The sequence below is a fragment of the Protopterus annectens genome, chromosome 5.part1, assembly GCF_019279795.1.
Source record: "Protopterus annectens isolate FY-2018-M chromosome 5.part1, PAN1.0, whole genome shotgun sequence".
NCBI classification, from domain to species: domain Eukaryota; kingdom Metazoa; phylum Chordata; order Ceratodontiformes; family Protopteridae; genus Protopterus; species Protopterus annectens.
The window spans coordinates 316,109,447-316,129,813 of record NC_056736.1 but is presented as its reverse complement, the minus strand read 5'-3'; the positions used below and the strand labels follow the sequence as shown (position 1 = coordinate 316,129,813).

Below are 20,367 nucleotides of genomic sequence, written 5' to 3'. Positions count from 1 at the left end.
CATTTGATGCTGATCATCATCTTCATCTGTTTTCAGTAGGGAAGCAAAATCAATTCCACTTCTCAAAAGCTCAGAATAGGTCCCCTTGCCAACTATTTCACCCTAAAAGAAAAACAGTAATGTTCACAGACAATGGGTAACAGCAAAACATATTCAGTAGTTTGATTCACTGACTGATTGAATGATTATTGCAAAAGTGTTCAAAAGAGCTATCTGAGAAATGCCAAATATCGACTAGTACATATGATGGACTGCAGAAGTACAACATTAGATTCAAAGTAGGAGAAAAAGAGAGAAAAGCAATTAAAAAATAACACGCACCATACAAGCCACATTGTAAAATGTAATCCTGATGACAGTATTATAAAACGTTATGCTGATGGCAGTATTATAAAACGTTATCCTGATGGCAGTAGCTTCGCTTCTTTAATGCCAGTATAAGCTTTAAGTATGCTTCTTATGTTTCTGCTGATTAAAATAGCATTCTGTATCTTGCTGAATGAAGTAATGTATAAATTGTTTATATCCCTTTTTTAAGTAAATGGGCTAAAACAATCACTTTTAAACGGAGAATACGTTTTTCTTTATTTTGATGCATATTTCTTGAGATATACTTGTGTATAATTGTAACTGTGTAAACCACGACAACAATAATTTTTTTTTCTCTTTAGATATTCTAACTTCAGGTGGAGGTGACATTGCTTGGCAAAAAGAAAGTTTCCTAAATTTCATTTTTTAAGTTTGTTCTGTAGTATAGAGGAATAAAGCTGAATATGACCCAGACAATCTGGGCTTGACTAGCAGGCCAGTTGCTGGACAGACTGACATGCTCTTTTATTTTTGGTGTAAACCTGAAGCCAGAGAGACATTAGTTTGTTAATCTGGTGAGAGGAATTGAGGAACACCATTGCAGGGATGTGGGTTTACCCTCTCAACACCTCATTACACACTCACCTGTATAAATCCTCATCCAGCACATCTAAGAAAACTAGGAAATTTAACAATCTCCCAACAGAAAAGTTAGCCAAGGTAAGATGGCCCCCTGCACTCCTTACCCTCTCTGTGGTCACATGTTGTAGTACAAAGCCTGACAGTCAACCAGCTTTCCTTTCTGGAAAGAAAAATAAATTCACCCAGACAAGGGTCATATCTGTCTACGCCACAACTGCTGTTGACCTAGTGAACCTAGACAGAGTAGAACTATGGAGAAGTATCAAAGGCACATAAAAACAATGGTGGCCTGACAAAAATGGCATCCTATGGTGAAAATAATAATTTACAGAAGGAATGACTGACACATGCCTACATGAATGTCTGACTGGACTAATGCTATTTCTCTTTCTAACTGCTAACCTTCACGTTGTCTTATGTGAACTGCAATGAAATTAAATAAAACACCACCGACACATGAGAATGAGGAAATATAGAAATATGTGACATCTTTTCCTTTTAAAAGGACATAGTTTTTTCATTGCTGTTTGCTGGGGTCTGTCTGTGATTATTGCAATGGCTCTCTTAATGATGGTGTCTGTCAATGGGTACACTGACTGTTTTAACAACAGTTATAAATCTAGCAAAGTCGTTGATGTTTCTGCATTAAAAATGGTCGCTTACAGCTGTTCTGTGACTTATTCTGTGAATTATGCATCATCTGGATCCTTTCACCTGTTTTAAATATATCTTAAGTCAGAAATTCACCACAGCAAATAGATTCAGGGATAGCAGAAAAGCTATATTTGGAGAGATGGCAGCACTGATTTAATGAAGAGCATCTTTGTGCATCTAAATATCACCTGGTGGCAAAAATATGTATCGTCATGAACAAAATGTGCGAGTAGACACAAGTGAACAGCCTTACAGCCTGTCTACATATAAGGGAACAAGTTAAATACAAGTATTTTGAATTTATAAATGTTCTAATGACAGTTTTTTTTTTTTTTTTATTTGTTAAGGTTTCTGGTCTTTGGAATAACAGTGTGAATTCTAAGAGTTATTCAGTTATGTGCAATTAAAATACGTAATCTGTATTCTAAACATTTAATCAGGTATGTTAGCATACTGGTACTGACAGTATCATCTATGATTAATGTCTGTCTTGTGTATCAGGGGCAAAGAATTAAAAGAGGTATGCAAAAAGCAAAAAAGCAAATCAGAACGTTACTGAAGCATATGGAACACACCTTCTTTATAACAAAAAAGAAAATAGGACATAACCCTTGCGAAATTCACAAATTACAAACGCACACACACAAGAAAACATTCAGGTATAATGCCGATAACCCCAAAGAGATAAGTAACGAAGGACTGCTAGCTTAACACTAGAGAACAGCACTGAATGGCATAAACAGATTGGAATAACATATCACATTTTAACTTCATAATACAGTTTTTGGTATTTATTTGCTTGCTTACTTATTTTTGTTGTTGTTGTTCTTTTAGTCTAAATGAATTATAATCAGAGATAATTTCCCCAAGTACTGTTAGTGGCCAATTCACACTGATGCATTTAATAATAATGCTTGATAGGAATTTAAAATTAATACGTGACACATGACCTTTAAACTAGTTCAGCCAGTATGTCCCTTACATGCAGTTGGATAAAATGCACCATTAGTCTCCCACGACATTGGCATTTATCAGATACAAATGAAAATACCTATGAGTGTCACCTTCTCTATATTACAGCTTGAAGTCAAAGGGAAATATTCTAAGTTGTTGTTGTTGTTTTTCTTTCGGCTTTCCCGGTTAGGGGTTGCCACAGTGGAACTCTGGTCCGCTAATGATTGGCAGTCGATTTTTATGGTGCCCAGGTGCCAGCCAGACGCCCAACCTTCAATGAAGGCACGTCCATCCACGCATGTCTTTCGAACGCCACTCAACTACAGGGAGGACATGCAGACTCCACACAGAAGGCGCTCCAGCTGAGAATCGAACAGGAGAACTTCTTGCTGTGAGGTGACAACGCTACCGCCGCACCACCGTGGCTTAGTGATAGGTAAGATACGTTCCATGACAGTAAATCTTCAAGGAGTAGTCAATGTAAAAAAATAAATAATAACATTAAGGTTTTATCCCCCTTATCTTGTCTTCTCTGCAGACTGCGGTTTGTGAAGGCATATGCTGGTCCACTGCCTGCATTCTAGAATCCTGGAAGTTGCACAAAGCACACCATAAGGCCAGTTCCTTTTATGCTAAGCAGTCTTTTGAGCTCATACACTGCACCTAGGGAATTTATGTGTGTAGCATATTATGCACCAATACAAATAAACACTTTGCTTCATAGGTAAATACTAGGCAATCAGTCTGCAGACCATTTCAAGCCTAGCCAAAAAAATATATATATTCAAAATTTCTGTCTAGCTTCAAGGTGGCAAGACAAGACAGACTGGGACAGAAGGCTACCCATCCAATTATCTAGGTTTACCTCGAAGGTGGCAAGGATGCTACTCTGTTTGACATGTAGTGGAAGCTTTTCCAAAGGTGAGGAATATGTTGGGATAGGACTCTATCACACCAATGTGTCTTATTTATCAGCTGATGAAGGTAGTTCCTTTAACTGAATACTTGACATACCATTAGTTCTGTGAAAGAACAGGAGATCAAATACAGTAGGATCTTTCATGGCATGGAAGGTTAAACATTGATCTCCATGGAGGAGTCTGCAAAAGACTGAGTACAGGGAAAGAGCTGCCAGTTTCTCTTAATTAAATTTTGTGAGGCTGCAGATCTGTTTAGTTATGAATCTCGAAGATCTCTCAAGTTGCATGGCATGTTTAGATAAAAACATGCCAAAAGGAGCATTATATTCAATAATGGGTCTGACAAGATATTATATAAGAGGAAGCAAGACTTCTTTGAATCTAGTGAAAATGCCTTTGGAAATTAGATGGGTCAAGTAAAAAGCTTTCTAAACTATTGTGGAGACATGGTGGTCACATGAATGGGAATTATCAACAACAGTATCCATATTCCTTACAACAGTGTCTGATTGGAGGGGTACATCTCATATATGTTAAGTGAAACTGTTTTGTTTACCAAAATGAACTATGCTACATTTTTCTACATTTAATTTGAGACCACTGTCCTTGCACCAATTATTAATGAGGAACTTGACAAAAAACGTAATAATTGTGAAAGAAGGAATAACTCTATAGTCGTCTACAGGACAGATGCAGAGTAGCTTTGCTATTACAGTGAGTGCTCCTCAAAGATCTATTGTTAAGGTAAGTATATTACTCATATAACTGCACTTCTTTTCATAGGGAGGATCACTGTAATAGCAAATTATAACATATGGTAGCATCTCAAGCAGTAATGTTATAACCAGGGGAGGTGGAATGTTACAGGATCCCCCATAGCACGGCCATGCCAGACCTTTACCTTCCTTTAGACGGTGAATCCAACTTGTAGGCACTAGGGAATGTGTGGACTATGAAGCATGTGGCAGATTCTATGCTGTACAGAAATAGTTCTGAAAATGCTGCCGTCACTATTGCGGCTGCCTGAGAAGAATGTGTTGTAATCATGTCTCATGGGGATTTTTGTTTTATTTCTCACAACAGAAGGCAAAAGACTAACCACTGAAATACTGCCCATTTAATGACTGCTGTGTCTTCCTTCTCTTTCCTTTAAAAACATTATTTTGCTTGACTTCTTTCACTCTTCTTGCATCGTGTGCGTATTGATTATGCACATTTAACAAACAGTAGTAACGTTCACCATCATTCTCAGAGCTGTCAAATATACTGGTAACTGTACTGACTGGTTAAGGAGCTAGTGCAGACCCTTTCTTAAGTATGAGCATAGGATTAGTCTTAAACAACACAATTTCTTATAGAAACCCAAATAAACATCATGAGTATGAGGAACACATCCTTCAAACACCTTTGGTGACATTTTCCACTAGGTGGCAAGTCTGTACTTGAAGATAGCTTTACAGGATCTGGCAATTAGCACAGAGGATTAAGACTCTGAGCTATCAATAAGCTGTTTCCTATAGCTTAGGGTACAGGGTTTGATTCCATCCATGCTCCCAGGTTACCCTAAAGAGGTGAAGCTTGTCTATGATGCTTTTACCAGGTTAGCAAATGTATAAAATGATGTTTCTGACTGTTTAGAAAATGACGAAGATGCTCCAACCTGCACTTTCTAACTGCTGGAGAACTCAGCTCACAGTTCTTGGCTCATGGCAGTTGTTGGTTGTTGCTAGATGTCAGCTCTCAGTTCTTGACTTGTGGCAGTTGTTGGTTGTTAGCTCCCAGTTCTTGGCAGTTGCTGGATGTCAAAAAATGTTTAGGATGGGGTTGCTCTGCTATTCCAGGATATCAGCAAGCCTGAAGAAGGGCTGCTAATATGAAACCATTATCCTTTCTAACCCCTGACTGCTTTTAATTTGGTGAAAGGTGTGAAGGCGTCTTCCAAAAGGAGGTTCTGCCAGCAAGCAAGACAACTGTTATGTAAAAAAGAAAACCCCAGTTTTCTTGTTTACCCTTGATTTGCTGGATTCTTGTTGATATGCTGAAGTAAGTTTAAAGTATTAGAAACAAGAGAGGCAATATATAAAACTTAACTGAAATGGGCCTTGTAATAAATGTGCAATCTGCATTAAGTTTGAGAGTAGATGAGTCACAGAACACTAAAACACTAACTGCAATCTTATTCAAACAACAATGAAGCTGGAAACTTTCTGTTACATATTGAAAGTGTTTTTGCAGGAGGAAAGCCTTTTCATCCTCTAATGTGGGGTTATGCACCCTCACACCCCCATTACTTATATACACTGACTCCAAAATCAATATACCACAGAGAAGGAATTTTCTGAGAAACAGCAGTTTCTCATTTAGTAGAATTTCCCTCTTATTGTACTTAAGTCTTCCCATTTCCAAGGACAGCACTTATGGTCCCTCAACTATAGCTTCATAGGCTCACATCAGTTTACTAGGTTAATGACAACAAGGGCCTTTTTAACCTTAACAATGCATCCCAAATCTCTGACAAGTTACGGTACCCTTGACAACTGTAAGCAGGGGCTTGGAAGATGAAACATTTACAAGCAGTGGCCTGGGAGGTGAACCATTTACAAGCTGCCTGTAGCCATTAGAGACACGGGTGCCAAACCAGGGATAAATTTCCTGCTCCCCATCCAACTGTCCAAGTTACTCTTGAACTGGGTTGGGAAGGAACCCTGCTTTAGATGGATGGGGAGCCTGTTCCAGAGATGGGGTAGTCTCTGGGATACACACATGTCTCTCCAACAAGTCTTATTTATATCACAGGCAAGGTTTAAAGTCTTTAGAATGGGTAATTCTGGTGCTGTTTACATGCAGGTGGTCCATCAGAATTGGGTCTGACAATGTCTTGTATGCCAGGCACAGATCTCCCCTCAACAGGGTGCAGGAGATAGAATATAGGGATAGGGCCTTGAGGTGGTCTGCATAGGACATGCTACTTATGACCTATATTTTTTTAGTGAGGAACCTCTGTGGACACTCCAGTTGTTGGATATGCCTGGCTAGGTACATAGCAAAGGGGGCTCTGTACTCAATGACAGGTCTGATAAATGCTGAATACAGTGGAACATCCTTGGACATATATTCCATACCTTTGTTTATAAGTTGCACAAGACAGAATGATTTCCTCTCTTCTGCAGACACGTGATGGTCAAAGACAATATGACTGTCTATGCATGTCCCCAAGTCCCTGACTACTGGGTCAGCTCTTAGAGAGGTATGATGTCAATATGACAGTTATCAGGGGTGGATGACTTCCCAAAGAATACTATTATGCATTTCTTGGCATCTAGTTTTAGTTCAAGGCTCTGACACCAGTTGCTTGTCTGTGTCAGCCCCTCCTGGAGAACATTTGTGCTGGTCGGGGGTTCAGTGACCGCTCCTAATTTGCAATCATCTGTAAATATAGTCATACAGAGGCCATTGACATTGGCTTTGACTTCAGAGAATTAAATACCAAAAAGGAGCAGTGCCAGGACCAATCCCTCTACTTGTGACTGACCTCTTTGTAGAGGCTGACTCCCCATTTCTAACTTTTTGGGTCCTGTCTGTGAGCCAGATGGCAATCCACTGGGTGACATAAGGGTTTGTACCTAACCTCTTGAGTTTGTCAACAATACCCAAGTGGGGTATTGTGTATTGTGTTGCATGCCTTGGCCAGTTCAAGGCAGGCAGTGTGAACTATTTTGCCTCAAACATTGCTTTGGTGAACTTCTCAAACAAGTCCACCAGGTTGAGTAGTCATGACCTGCCCTTGCTGAAAGCAAACTGGGTTGGGTCCAGTGCCTGGAGGTTTCCTATGTCATTACTGATAATTTCCATGTTAATTCTTTCCACTGCTTTACATATGAGACTACTCAGACTTATGGGTTTGTAGTTTCCAGAGTAGGCAGACGGCCCACCTTTGTGCAGAGGGATAACTATTGCTATTCTTTATTCATGAGGCACACAGCCTGTTTGGAGGCTACAGTTAAATAACAATTCCAGAGGGCCTGATTGGTCATGTTTCATGTTATTAAGAAGGCATCCTGACCTGTTCCCTAGTGATAGCAGTGGAAGTTATATTTTATGGTATTTCCTTAGGGAAGGCTGAGATGGAGAGACTGGTAAAGTTATAGCTGATTCTGTTGGCCATTAGGATTGCTATACCTTCTGGCTCAGTACAAGTGGCTCCATTTACAATGACCTCTGGACACAATTGTGTATTGCCTTTGAGGTTGGGGGCATAACTAAAGCATTCTTTGTAATTGTCCTTGACCTGGGAGGCCAAATTTACCTCAAATTTGGCTTTGGTAGACTAAAAAAAATTAAAATTAAATAAATAAAGAAAATGTTGCTGGATATCACTTTACAAATACCATTATTACAGCAAGTGAACTAGTTAAAGGGCTGCTAACAAGAAGGGTTATCTGATTACTTAGTTGTAGAACAACCAAACTTAGAGTATTTTTTGGTATACCCAAAGTTCATATGCAGCTTGAAGACCCTCCTATGAAACTGATTATTAGTGTTGCAGGTTCTAAACAAAAACCTGTTAGAATATGTATACAGTACATCATGAAAGGCATGGCAGAAAATATCAGACCCCGTTATCACAGATTCTCCAAGTGTGACTGATAAATTAAAGTCTATTTGTACAGAGGAAACAGGGTAGTTAGTTTCAGCGAATGTAGAATGTTTATTCTATGATCCCTCATGAAACAGGAATAAGGGCTTATGATAAGTGGTCAAAATGCACAAACAATGAATCACTACACAGCGATGCTGGCTTATCAAAAAAAATTCACTTACCAAAAACAAACATAATGAAAGCAAACAAATTTACAAAAAGAAAACCGTTTCCTTTTGTGATCTTATAAAAGAACTACTGCCACATTCAGACCAAATTTGTCTGAAAAATGATAGTGTTACGGAAAGGGTTTTCTGTAGTAAGGTGAAGGGTTAGCATGCATTACTATGGCAGGTAGAAGATTTCACCCTGCATTATCTTAGTAATTTATGCTAATCCTAACCCTGCCTCTAATTCTACACCTTGCCATATAAACAGCCTTTTCATATCACTATCATACATAAGACACGCAGATACACGCCATGTGCATCCACCCATACGCACAATACTACACATATCCCCTACTGTAACCCTAATCTGCAAACATACACAACACTGAATCTAGCCCCTTACCTAGCCTACTCTTGTAGCCCTATCTTACAAATACTCACACACTCCTAACCATAATGCCAAAAATATTCACTATATCCAAAAGTTTTGGCATTAACACAGAAACCCCATTTAACCACCAAAAGCAACAACTGCAGTATTTGATTAACAGTGCATTTGATAATACATGCACCGGATACATTTTCCACTGAAAGAACACCTTCATTAACTAAGGCATTCAACCAGGTCTGGCATATTCAGGAATAAACAGGTTTGCCCAAATGCTGCCTGAAAGAGGAAATTTCACCGAAGCCAAGGTTAGGCTACTTACTAGATACATAGATACAATATGTTCTGATAATTAATTTACTTTTAATAATAATATTTATAGAAAAAAAATAGTTGATTTTGCTAAGGTATCCAGATTTGCTATCCTTTTAACAAGTTACAGAGAGGAGAAACATGTGCATTCCAGTATCGTCTCAAACAGCCTAGAACATTGTTCTCTTAACTTTTAAAGAAGGATTTGAGTAGCAATCCTATTTAGTATTTTTAGACCATGCATTCTAAGCAGCTGAATACTAATACAGTAAGAGGGCAGGCCAAAAGTACAGGAAGGTCAATGAAGGAAAATGAAAACAGTTATAAAGAAAAAGATAATTTAAAACAAAGAGTTTTAATAGGCATTATATATATGAAATTGTGAGTCCAGCCATGTTGTCTGTAACATTTGGCAGCTGTAATAATAGAGATTGTCCACAAGATGGCAGTTTAGCACCAGATAGCAGCAGCAGTAGGGTTCTATAGAAGTAGATCAGTGTTTACACATGTAATTGATTCTGGAGGTATAAAAATAATTAAGAGCAGAATTACCACCTGTCCCTCTGTGCACAGGACAGCCTTTATTTTGGCAGTTGTGTCCTGCAAAAAAATATCTAAAAAAGTATCCTTAGATTTTACGACAAAAACGGTTTCCTAGGTTTTCTTGGTACTTGCGTATTATCGCAACCAGATTTTCACGGTTGCGAAATGCGCAAACCACCACAGATAGGAGTACATGAAGCAATTGAAACTGTCTTTGTAAATGTGTATTAGTGCCCTAAAACTTTACATTTACTGTAAAGTGGTGTTCAGAGTGTGTTTTGCTGGGGAATAACTTCAGATTACCTTCGGGAACAGCGACAGTGGAGAAAACCATCTTCCTGTTTTTTTTTTTTTTTTTTTTTGCGTGCATTACACAGGCACACTAAACTTTTCATTGCAGCTATCATACTATCGTTTGTCTCATTTTGAACCTGCAGAAGAAATTCTTCAGAGAAGTAAAACACAGACACTGAGAAATTGTTTAACCTACACTTGCTTACTTTTAACCATTATTGTATTTACAAATTGTTAAAAAAATAAATGTCACTAAAACCATCACTACTATTGTCTGTGTTTGCCTTCTCTGAAGGATTCCTTCCACACAGTGAATACAATCCGTCCAATCACACCGACAGCAGGCATGACAATGCAAGCATGCAAAAAACAGGAATAGGGCTTTCTCCACTGTTTTTGTTCCTGAAAGTAATCTAAAATGATTCCCCAGCAATACACACTATGAATGCCATTTTACACTGTTTCATGGCCTCGTTTCTACCAAAATAAGCAAAAGTCACAACCACGAAAATCTGGTTGCGGTTGCGATAATACGTAAGTACCATTTTCTTTAAAACCTGTATAAAACAATTATTTTCTATCTGAAACACCTAAATGCTATGTGCAACAGCATAAGCAATTCAAATGCTACAAGACTAACTTTTTATTATAGCAAAAAAGTGAAGTTTTGTCCTTTGCACTGGCCATAGGTATAGGTTGTTCTGCAAAATCTCACGTTTCCACAAAAAATGTCCTACTTTGGGGCATTTGAAAAGATGGCAGTCCTAATTATGAATAAAACTGGAAGATTTGCTAATGCAACCCAAATGTTAAGGATACTATAAAGGTGAAAAAACTATGTTAACAAGTAACAAATAGACATTCAAAGGAAATCCAAATTTGGAAAACAAGCAAAGTGAATGTAAAAGACAAGGAGCTTTTAAATGCTTATACAGGAACAACTGCAGACTTGTTACACAAGTTTCCATTTTTTACAGTGTTGTTACTGACATTAGTTCTACTGACACTTAAATCTTATTTAAATCCATTCTGAGTGGCTTCTGCCATTTTAATGGTATTTTTACGGTTTACTTTGAATCTGAAGTTACAGCTAATAATAACAGATGTCATTTTATAGTCTGTACTGTATTTCACTGGTTTCTGTGTTGTGTCTAGCTATTTAAATTAATTTTGAGTAGTTTCTGTCACGTCTCTCTCTATTTTCTCTTAATTTGACCATTACTGAACTTGTTTTACAATTTGCACCACACTTTAATTGGTTTCTGTGCTGTTAAATGAATGAATTAGTGTTGCTACATTTATCTTCTGTGTTTTCAGTCAGGTTTTGAAGTTATAGCAACAGTGTATAAATCATCTTCAGCTTGTAATGGTTATTCTTATAGCAGCAGTGTAGGTGAGACTAAAAACGTGTTTTTATTGTAACGTTTAAAATAAACCGGCAATTTTCCGAAGTTCTGCTTTTGGCAATCTTTCAGTAGTTTGGTGTTCATTGTGGATTGTTTGTAGGCAGTGTAACTACTGTCGTCCTGGGGAAAACACTACTGGTTAGAGCTTTAGCTGTTTTGCAGTGTTTTTTTTTTTCATTTTCCCTTTTTACTTTTATATTCCAGTACAACAGACCATTCCACCAACAAAAATTGATTAATGACTTCACAGTGAGACAAACAGATTCACACTCACTAGGCTGGACAAAAGCAGAGTGACAGTGAGTTGGCTTTCAGGTACCAGAATCTCGACGGCCCTTAGTTTTGTAGGTGGGAATGAATTACTTGGAGTGAAAAGCCCTTAGGGAGATGCAGAGAGTCATGTCTGAGCCCTCTATGCATGTTACAAATGCAGGCAATACAATGAGGAATCCTCCTTTCTCTGCAAATGATGCCTAAATATAAAAAAGACTATCGGTTTCAAAAATTAACTAAATCTGTGTCATTCTATGGAGATCCAGTATGTGGCAACATGCAATGAGATGCTTGACAATCCTACTTGTTTTACAAAGGAACAGTCTGTACCTTTCATTCAAATCTTCCTTACACTGGATACAGCCCTTGCTTCCTTCATACAGCCTTTGTAGTAAAATTCGGTTATTGAACATTCCAACATATCAAACACATCAATATCAAAACAGGATCAAATTAAAGTGCCTCTGCCCAATGGCAAATGGCTAAACAAGTTGCCCAACTTTGAGACACTCCTGCATTTGGAAGGCATCCATGTATGTGTAATCAAACAAGGTTTGCTTGAAAAATACTACTTCCGTAACTGGATTTATTGTTTACTATCCCTTTAGACCTCACTGCAACTATGATGGAGTATCCATATTTTTCAGGGACCATATCACCTCCAGACAGATTCCTACAGGCTAACACCATAATCTTATAGAACTGCAAGTCGCATAAAACAAAATCAACTATCAGCTTATTGCCTATTACAGGATACCTTCCATGACCTCCAGATGCTCATATCAGGTTCCTAAACATCATGGATGAACTCCCATAAATTAGAACGTTAACATTCTGGATGATATATGACTTGGTACTTACAAGTGTAGCATCATCATGGCATAACTCCATTAGTAATGATAACATTTTTCCTCAAACTAAAATGCCCTGAAACCAATATATCAGAATTCAAAGATTTCAAGCACAAAAAGTTCCTCAAGGTCTATGATGAAGTCTTGATATCCACTTCTAACAACGTAATCACAGACAGAGCCCCAGCAGATAGATCTGCAAAGGAGTTTTATACCCACATAAATAAATTTATAAAATTAGCAGTCCAATCTAAATCCAAACACAATGAAACACTTAAAAGGAAACCACCCTGGTGGTCCAGCAATATAAATAAAAACATCTACAATAAAAGCAGAAAACTAATTACATATAAAGGTCACGGAAAAACATTAAATTTAAATAAGAATTTAACAAAGATCATTCGATTGACTAAGGCAGCCTATGGACTCAGGTTGGCACCTGAAGCCAAGGACAATTACAAGTTTTTCTCAACAATGTAAAGAACTCATTATACATACTAAAATCTACGCAGACCCCAATAGACATTGCTAATATACCAACAAGTAAATTCAGTGCAAATTTCACTCCTGAGACATCCACCTGCATCTCAACCTCCCCATCATGACTAACACACATTTATTTATTTTTGCTTATCTTTAGTTTATTGGATTAGTTCACTAGGCTAGTAGCCTCTTTTTCAGGGGAGACCCAAGGCGGTACATATACTACTAGGGGAAATTTGGGCATGGCATCAGGGAACTTCCACTACTCAATTTGTGAACAGGGAATGGATTTGCGATTGCACTTGCTGTCTTCTGATGTAGGCAGCTCGGAGAAGCTGGAAGCCAAAAATCTATCATGAAGGAGAAAAAAAGCTGTCGTGAAGGTGTTGGGATTGAATTGAGCTGTTAATCTGATGGCAGAGCAGTTGGACTTTTTGTGAGATGAGTTGGAGATTAAGCAGAGTGAGGAAAATGGAGAGAGAAGGAAAGAAATAGCAGGAGAGCTTGATAAAAGGCAAGAAGCAAGAGCAGGAATTAATGGCATGGATTCAGAGGATTTATTTCAGCAGAACTTGTTTGTACCAGAACCTGTGATACAAGAATGTTGTTACAACCCTAAAGTGGGGGGCGGGGGTTGCGGGATGTGTATTTAAAAGAACTGATTGAGCAGAATGAACCAGAAAGAGAAAAGGTAGTATTCATGAGGGTGAGATAATCGACTGAATACAAGAAGAGGAACTGCAACAAATAAGGGCGGAAAAGAAGAAGTGCGCATGAACTGATAGAGAAGATGAAAGGAAAATGAAAGTAAGAAGAAAACGAGTAAGGATAAGTAGTAAGGCAGAAAAAGAACTGGACAGGAATGAAATATGGGACAGTGTCATTTCATCAGTGGGTACTGAACTCAGAGAGGAAAGAACATTTATTTTGCATAAACAAAGATTGCTTTTGTGACTTTTTTTTGAAAAGGCACAATACATGGAAAATTTCTTAGAACAATATGAAAAAAGAAGAAATGATAATCTTTGCAACTTATATGTTGTACAAGCATTTACTAGAGAAACAAAAAACAGAATATATATATATATATATATATATATATATATATATATATATATATAGTTTCATAATGAAGTTGAAAGATGTTTCAAAAGACACAAAGATTTATGATAATAGAGTTTTATGGATGGGGGGATGGGAATGTGGAGTTATACTGCAAATGCAAAATGAACAAATAATACAATGCCTAGTATAATTAAAGTAGACAGAAATAGGAGTTTGGTGAGATACTGGGGACAACTAAAGATTTTTTTTTTTTTAAACATGACCATTTCATTAATAATTATGATAAAAGAAAATGTTTTACTGGTGGTAAAATTGGTCATGAAGCAAAACAAAATGTGAATTGGAATGTATCAAATGTGTAAAGGTGGGGCATTAATGGCTGGATTGTAATGAAAAAAAATAATATACAGGAAAGGAACAAAGCTATAGTACATGAGATAATGGTAGAAGTTAATATAAAAAAGTTGAACAACAACAGAATGAGAAAGATCTAATGATGGAAAGAAAAGAAAATACAAGGGAAGAAATTGAAAAAGAAGAAATATGTAATTCAAGTGAAGAGGGAGATGAAAAATGGGTGTGAAATAGAAGTAAAAAAATTCTACTGGAAAAAGGGTGAAAGACAGAAAACATTAATTTAAAAATGTAGGAATAGCAGAAAATATGAAAGGAAAAGGATGAATAATAATAAAATAATCTTTATAGAGTGAGAATCTTATCTATAAATGTGAAAAGTATTAAGAATGTAAAAAGAAGACTAGGATTATTAGAATAGTGTAGTTAATTGGATATGGTTATTACAATACTACTGGATATAAGAATTTTGACTGAAGAGTAGAAATACAAGTAAACAAATTATGGGAAGGAAATTTAATATGGAATATAAATAAAGAAAACTTTTCAGGAATAGCAAGCTTAAGTAAAGAAAATACTGAAATCTTAGATTTTATATTAATATTAGGAAGGGTATTAATAGTGGATATAAAATGGAAAAATCAAGTATACAGGATATTTGCACTATATACATATGTCATACAAAAACAAAGGGAAATTATGTTTAGGAAAATTTTGGATTATGTTAGTGTCAACATGCAATTTATAATATCAGGAGAGTTTAATTGTGTTAGAGATATAGGAGAAAAGAAGGAGCTAATATTAAAGTTATTTTGGAAATAAAAAGTGGGAAAATGTATTTATGAAACAATAAGCAGTGGACATATGAAAGAGATACGCTGAAGACAGAAACTGATTATTTTGTACTATCATACAGTCTAGAAGTATTAAATAAGGGAATAAAGATTACAGTTTTTTTTGATCATGTGGCAGTTTGGGTAGAAATGCAAGATAAGGTAGAGTATATAAAACAGGAAGAGGTATTAAAAGAATAAATGATGCAGAATTAAATAAAGATGGAAAAAAAAAGAGTATTATAATTGTGGTTAGATCACATAAATATGACTGGACAAGCTGGTGGATAGTTTTAAAATAGAAACATAAGAACAAAAGAAGTTTTGGAATGGCAGAGGATAAAAAGAAAACAAGATAGTTGTAAATGTAAATATATTCGTGACAAAATCATGAGAGATATAATAAGTAATAGGAAAGGGGTTTATAAAAAAAGAATATGAAATGAACCAAGAAAATATCAAAAGGATGTTGTTTAAACAAAAATATTTTTACAGGGGAAAAAAGAAGTAGTAGCACCTTATCTAAGTAAGATAGTAAAAGAGAAAAAATAGGATAATGAGAGGTAAGAAATGAGGAAGGGAACATAGTGAAGACACAAAAAGAAATATTGCAGGTAATAAAAAAATATAAGTAAAACATTTGTTAAAATTGAGAAGAAAACAAAATATAAACGGAATTTAAAAAATATCTAAAGAAGATCATGAGAAATGGAAAAAATCACTATGACAAAAGTGGAAAGAGTCTTAAGAACAGCAAAGTCAGAAGCTGCTACAGGAATAGATGGAATTGAATATTTGATGTATAAAAACATGAATGAATGGCAAATAATATATCTACTGGTGGCATTTAATGAATGGTTAGAAGAAAGGATACAAGAAGAAAAATATGTCTATGTGTAATGAAGTTCATATGGAAGAAGAAAGCCATGGCAGATGTACAAAACTGGAGACCTCTAGTATTAAATAATGTAGACTATAACGTACTTATGAAGTTAATACAAAATATAACAGAAGACATAGTAGAGTTAGTAACAATTTTTGGAGTAAAAGGTATAGGAGGTCAAGAACTCTTAATGATTATAACAGAAATAGTAGAAGAGGTGATAATAGGAAAAGCTGAAGCTAAATTTTTAATACGATATGTTAGTAAAGCACTTGATAAAATACAGCATGAAGTACTGTGGGAAATATTAGAAGAGTATGATTTAAGTGGAAAAATAATTAAATGTTTGCTTTCAGTGTACAATAAAAAATAAATAATATTAATAGTAAATGGGTGGATAAGTGAAAAATCGAAATAAAACAGACATAAAACAAGGGTGCACAGCTAGCATACTGTTTGCTTTAGTAATGAATGCAATTGTTAAGTAAATATAGCATTAAAAAAAGCTTGATATTGTACAACAGAAGGAATGCAAATATCTCTGTTTTCTTTTGCAGATGATTTAGTATTGATAGCTAAAAATTAAGAAGTTATATAAACAGCTATTAAGACACTTAACTAAAATCTAAAAGTGATAGGTTTGTGTATTAATGAAGAAAAAAGTAAAGAACTAGGACATTCAGGTATAACAGAAGGAATTCAATTTATTAAGGAAGAAAGAGAAATTCTAGGCATAAAATGTGGTAGTGAACAACAAAGATTAGTGCAATGGAGAAATACGTTGAGCAAAATAAAATATATTTGTATATTTTAGCATGCATTCAGACTTATATGTAGGAGGAAAGCACATTTACTTAATTCAGCAATATTAGGAAAAGTAGCTTATTTGGCAAATGGATATTTATTGCCAATGGAATTTGAAAAATAATTATTGTCTATATGGTTTTGTTTTGCATGGGGTTTGAGATTAAACCCAATTAAAAGAGGAATCCTTTATGTTTCAAGAAAAGGAGGAGGATTGGGTTTAATAAATCCAATTGTACATAGAGCATAATTAAATCTGTATAAAGTACTAATTTGGAGGGAAAAAAACAAGGACGTTTAGTAGTAGATATAACAAAAGAAAAATGGAGAGACTTAGCAAAGACTTGAATGTCTTAAAAGAGAAAAAAATATGAGGAATGAAGACATTAAAATACATTAAGAGAAAATATTACTATGGAAAATTAATATAAACAATAATTGAAAGAAATGGTATAAAACTATAATGCAAACATTTTATTATATTTTTCCATGGAAGCATTTAGAATAAATTAAAATAAAAGCAGTAAAAGCAAGAATGAACAGATGTAGAAAATATTTTGAATGCACAGATTTCTTACGGAGACTGTCTATTAATAAACTTCCAGTAAAAGTGAATATGCCATATAAGGAGATAGACGAAATAATTTGTATATACTGTGGAGAGGTAGAAACAGCTGAACATGTACTTATGAAATGTGATATAGTGAACCAATTATTGAAAAGAAAACATGAAACAGAAAGCATAAAAAGATTGAGAAGTGTAAACATGGATATGATAGGATATGGATATTATGAAAAGGTAAAAAAAGATGATGTGGATAAATGGGATGAAAAGTTGTTTTGTATAATATAGATTATTTGGAGTAAAAGGTTAAATGAAATAAAATTCAATGGAAAATGGTCATTAGAAATTTTGAAAAACAAGGTTTTGGTTAAGGAAAAATGTAAAATAAGTAAAATAATTGTATATAATTGTAAATGTATAAAAAAATGTATAGAATGTATATTAGGAATTTTAAGTAAACAACCCCCTACTCTTTTCAACAAGTGCTGTGGAATCTTTTATATCCACCAGAGCTACATTGTCTGGTATATTGGCAGGACAGAAATTCTTTATTGCCAGTGCCTGAAATATTTGTATGCATGTATGTATCAGTTAAATGTCTCATCTGAAAGACAGCACAATCTTGAGTGCAGCACCTGCCCCTTACACTGCACTGCAGTGTCAGCAATTGATCTGTCTAATGTGGGAATATAACCCATAGTCTTCTACACCAAAAGCGAGTGAGCTACCCCTTGCAACAGTGACATTGCAATGACTAAAAAACAAGTACAGAAAGTGCTGCCCAAGACTAACAACCCTTCCTCCACGGGATCAGATAACATACCAGGCTGCTTGTTAAATAGTACTAAACATGGCCTGATGGAACCTCTCCATAAGCTATTTAACCTGAGTCTGACCACAGGCTCAGTCCTGAAAGTATGGCATACAAAGGTTGCCCTACTACTGACCCCAGACACGATAGGCCCATCAGCCTACAAGTCTCATTTGTAAACCTGTGGATTATGTTACAACAGACTTAATTGGTATAGCCACTAAAAATCTTAACAGGCTAGGTCAGCAGCAATTTGGTTTACAAAAGGTATATTCCTGTTTAATGAGCCTGGTAAACTTCTTCAAAAAATTAACAAGCTGTTTTTAGCAGTCATACTATTCACACCATGATTTGTCCAAGGTATTTGATACCGAGGAATAACATAATTAATAAATTACAAATAAACTGTCTATGTGGTACAATGGATGGAAAAACTGATTAAACTACAGATCCCATATGGTACAGGTTGCAGGGGACTGTCAAAAACATGAAGGTGACCAGTGGTGTCCTGCCAGGACCACCTTTCTTGGATATTTAGTTCTCTGACCTACAGACTTAAAACCAAAGCTATGGCTAACCAGGTTGGTTAATGACTGTCAACTAGGAGCCACTGTAACATTTCTCATTGACACAGAAGCCCTTCAACAGGAATTTACACTTGTAAATGCCTGTTGTACTACAATGTGCTTAAATTAAATACTAAAAATGCAAAACTGTCAAATTTGGCAAACAAACTATCACCCCTCCCAACATGCAGCACTGCCCATACCCCGCTTCAAAATGGAAATGTAGGTAGAGATCTGAGAACCTGGGTTGATAATTCTATCTCCTTTAATTCCCTTGCAGCAACAGTAGTCAGGAAGTCATTGTACTTGGATTAGCTGATGACCACAGGAAATCTAAAGATCTACATCTAAAGATGTTACTGTCTCCTTCAATTAAGAACTGATCAGACAAATTATAGAATACAACTTCCCCTTTGAGATGTATCTCATTAGATATAGCAAATGGATGGAAAGTCCTCAAAGGGTCTTAAAGGATTTTAAGCATGTGATTCTGTAGCTACCAGAAAAGACTAGAAGCACTGTCCCTTTTTTCTGCTTCTTATGGTCTCCTCTGAAGAGAACTACACCTTGCCTTCCTAGCAATACAGACCAAGTAGTCCAGGATCTCTTGCACCTTCACAAATCAAACAGCCCCACAAAACAAGGGATCTAAATCTGCTTCAGGAGATTAATAAAACAAGGTTTAGAAACAGATTTATTAGTCAACATCTCTCTCACCTATGGACAAGACTCCCTCTACAGATAAAGCAGTGTGATGCACTATCTTCCTTGAAGATGGACCTGCGTAATTTTGTGGTCACTCATAAATTCGTCCAGGGCTTGACTGGCCTAGCCCTTCTTGAGAAGGCAGGTACAGTCTATGGTGGGAAATGGTAAGACTCAGAATCCTTGAACTTCCTATGATTCCTATTACTGTAGAAAGCCAAGTGGGCTACCTTTAAACTTAACTTTTTTTTAAATAAAGCTTGTGCTTTATGCATCTCTACATCCACGTTTTAAGACCTGATACTGGTAGAGAATGTTGGCAGCTTGTCCAGTGTCTTAAACACAGAGCAGTTCTTTGCTACTCCCCTGGTGCCAAGTACTTGGGCAGTTTAAGCTAAATGTTCCTATGGCATCTGTGAAGCCACAGATGTGTCTTAAAAGGAGGTTTGCATTTTTTTCTCACTTATTTGATAATTTATTTTTTTCTGCAGGAACTGTTTAAAGACTTCCAAGAAGACTAGCCAGAAGCTTGTGCAGCTGCAACAACAATTAGTGGTAATTAATGGTACTAATGTGACTGCTACATTACACTTAGAATTATACCTGCCCTTAAGAAACTAAAATAAGACAGTATCACATTCGATTTAATAACCTTTGAAAGGTACAGAAGAAAGACAGGACAAATCATAATGGGCTAAAATTCTTTCTTCCCAAATGACACATGAAATTTTGAAAATATATCCATATTAAGGGGCTGATTACACAGACTATGAAAAAATAAAAAAAGTACTACTTAGGACTGGAGTAACTTCTGAAGTGCAAAATGTAAAATTCCACAGGCAGATTTCTAATGCTGACAACCCCAGAGCTCAGATGTCTATCTCAAAACATATTTTAGAGCTGTGGTTAGATAATGATATTAACAGTAAAATGAAAATGTCAG

At 36.0% G+C, this 20,367-nt stretch overlaps 1 protein-coding gene across 3 annotated transcripts in view; it reads right to left on the bottom strand.

The window, feature by feature from the left end:
- Positions 1-20,367, bottom strand: part of ABCC4 (ATP binding cassette subfamily C member 4) — a 2,616,332-nt gene that overhangs the window by 1,476,035 nt on the left and 1,119,930 nt on the right. For all 3 annotated transcript variants that reach the window (XM_044072995.1, XM_044072997.1, XM_044072996.1), the window contains one exon: positions 1-102. This exon is cut by the window's left edge and continues 105 nt beyond it. In XM_044072995.1, the coding sequence (XP_043928930.1) occupies positions 1-102 (102 nt within the window). The remainder of the gene's footprint in view (positions 103-20,367) is intronic.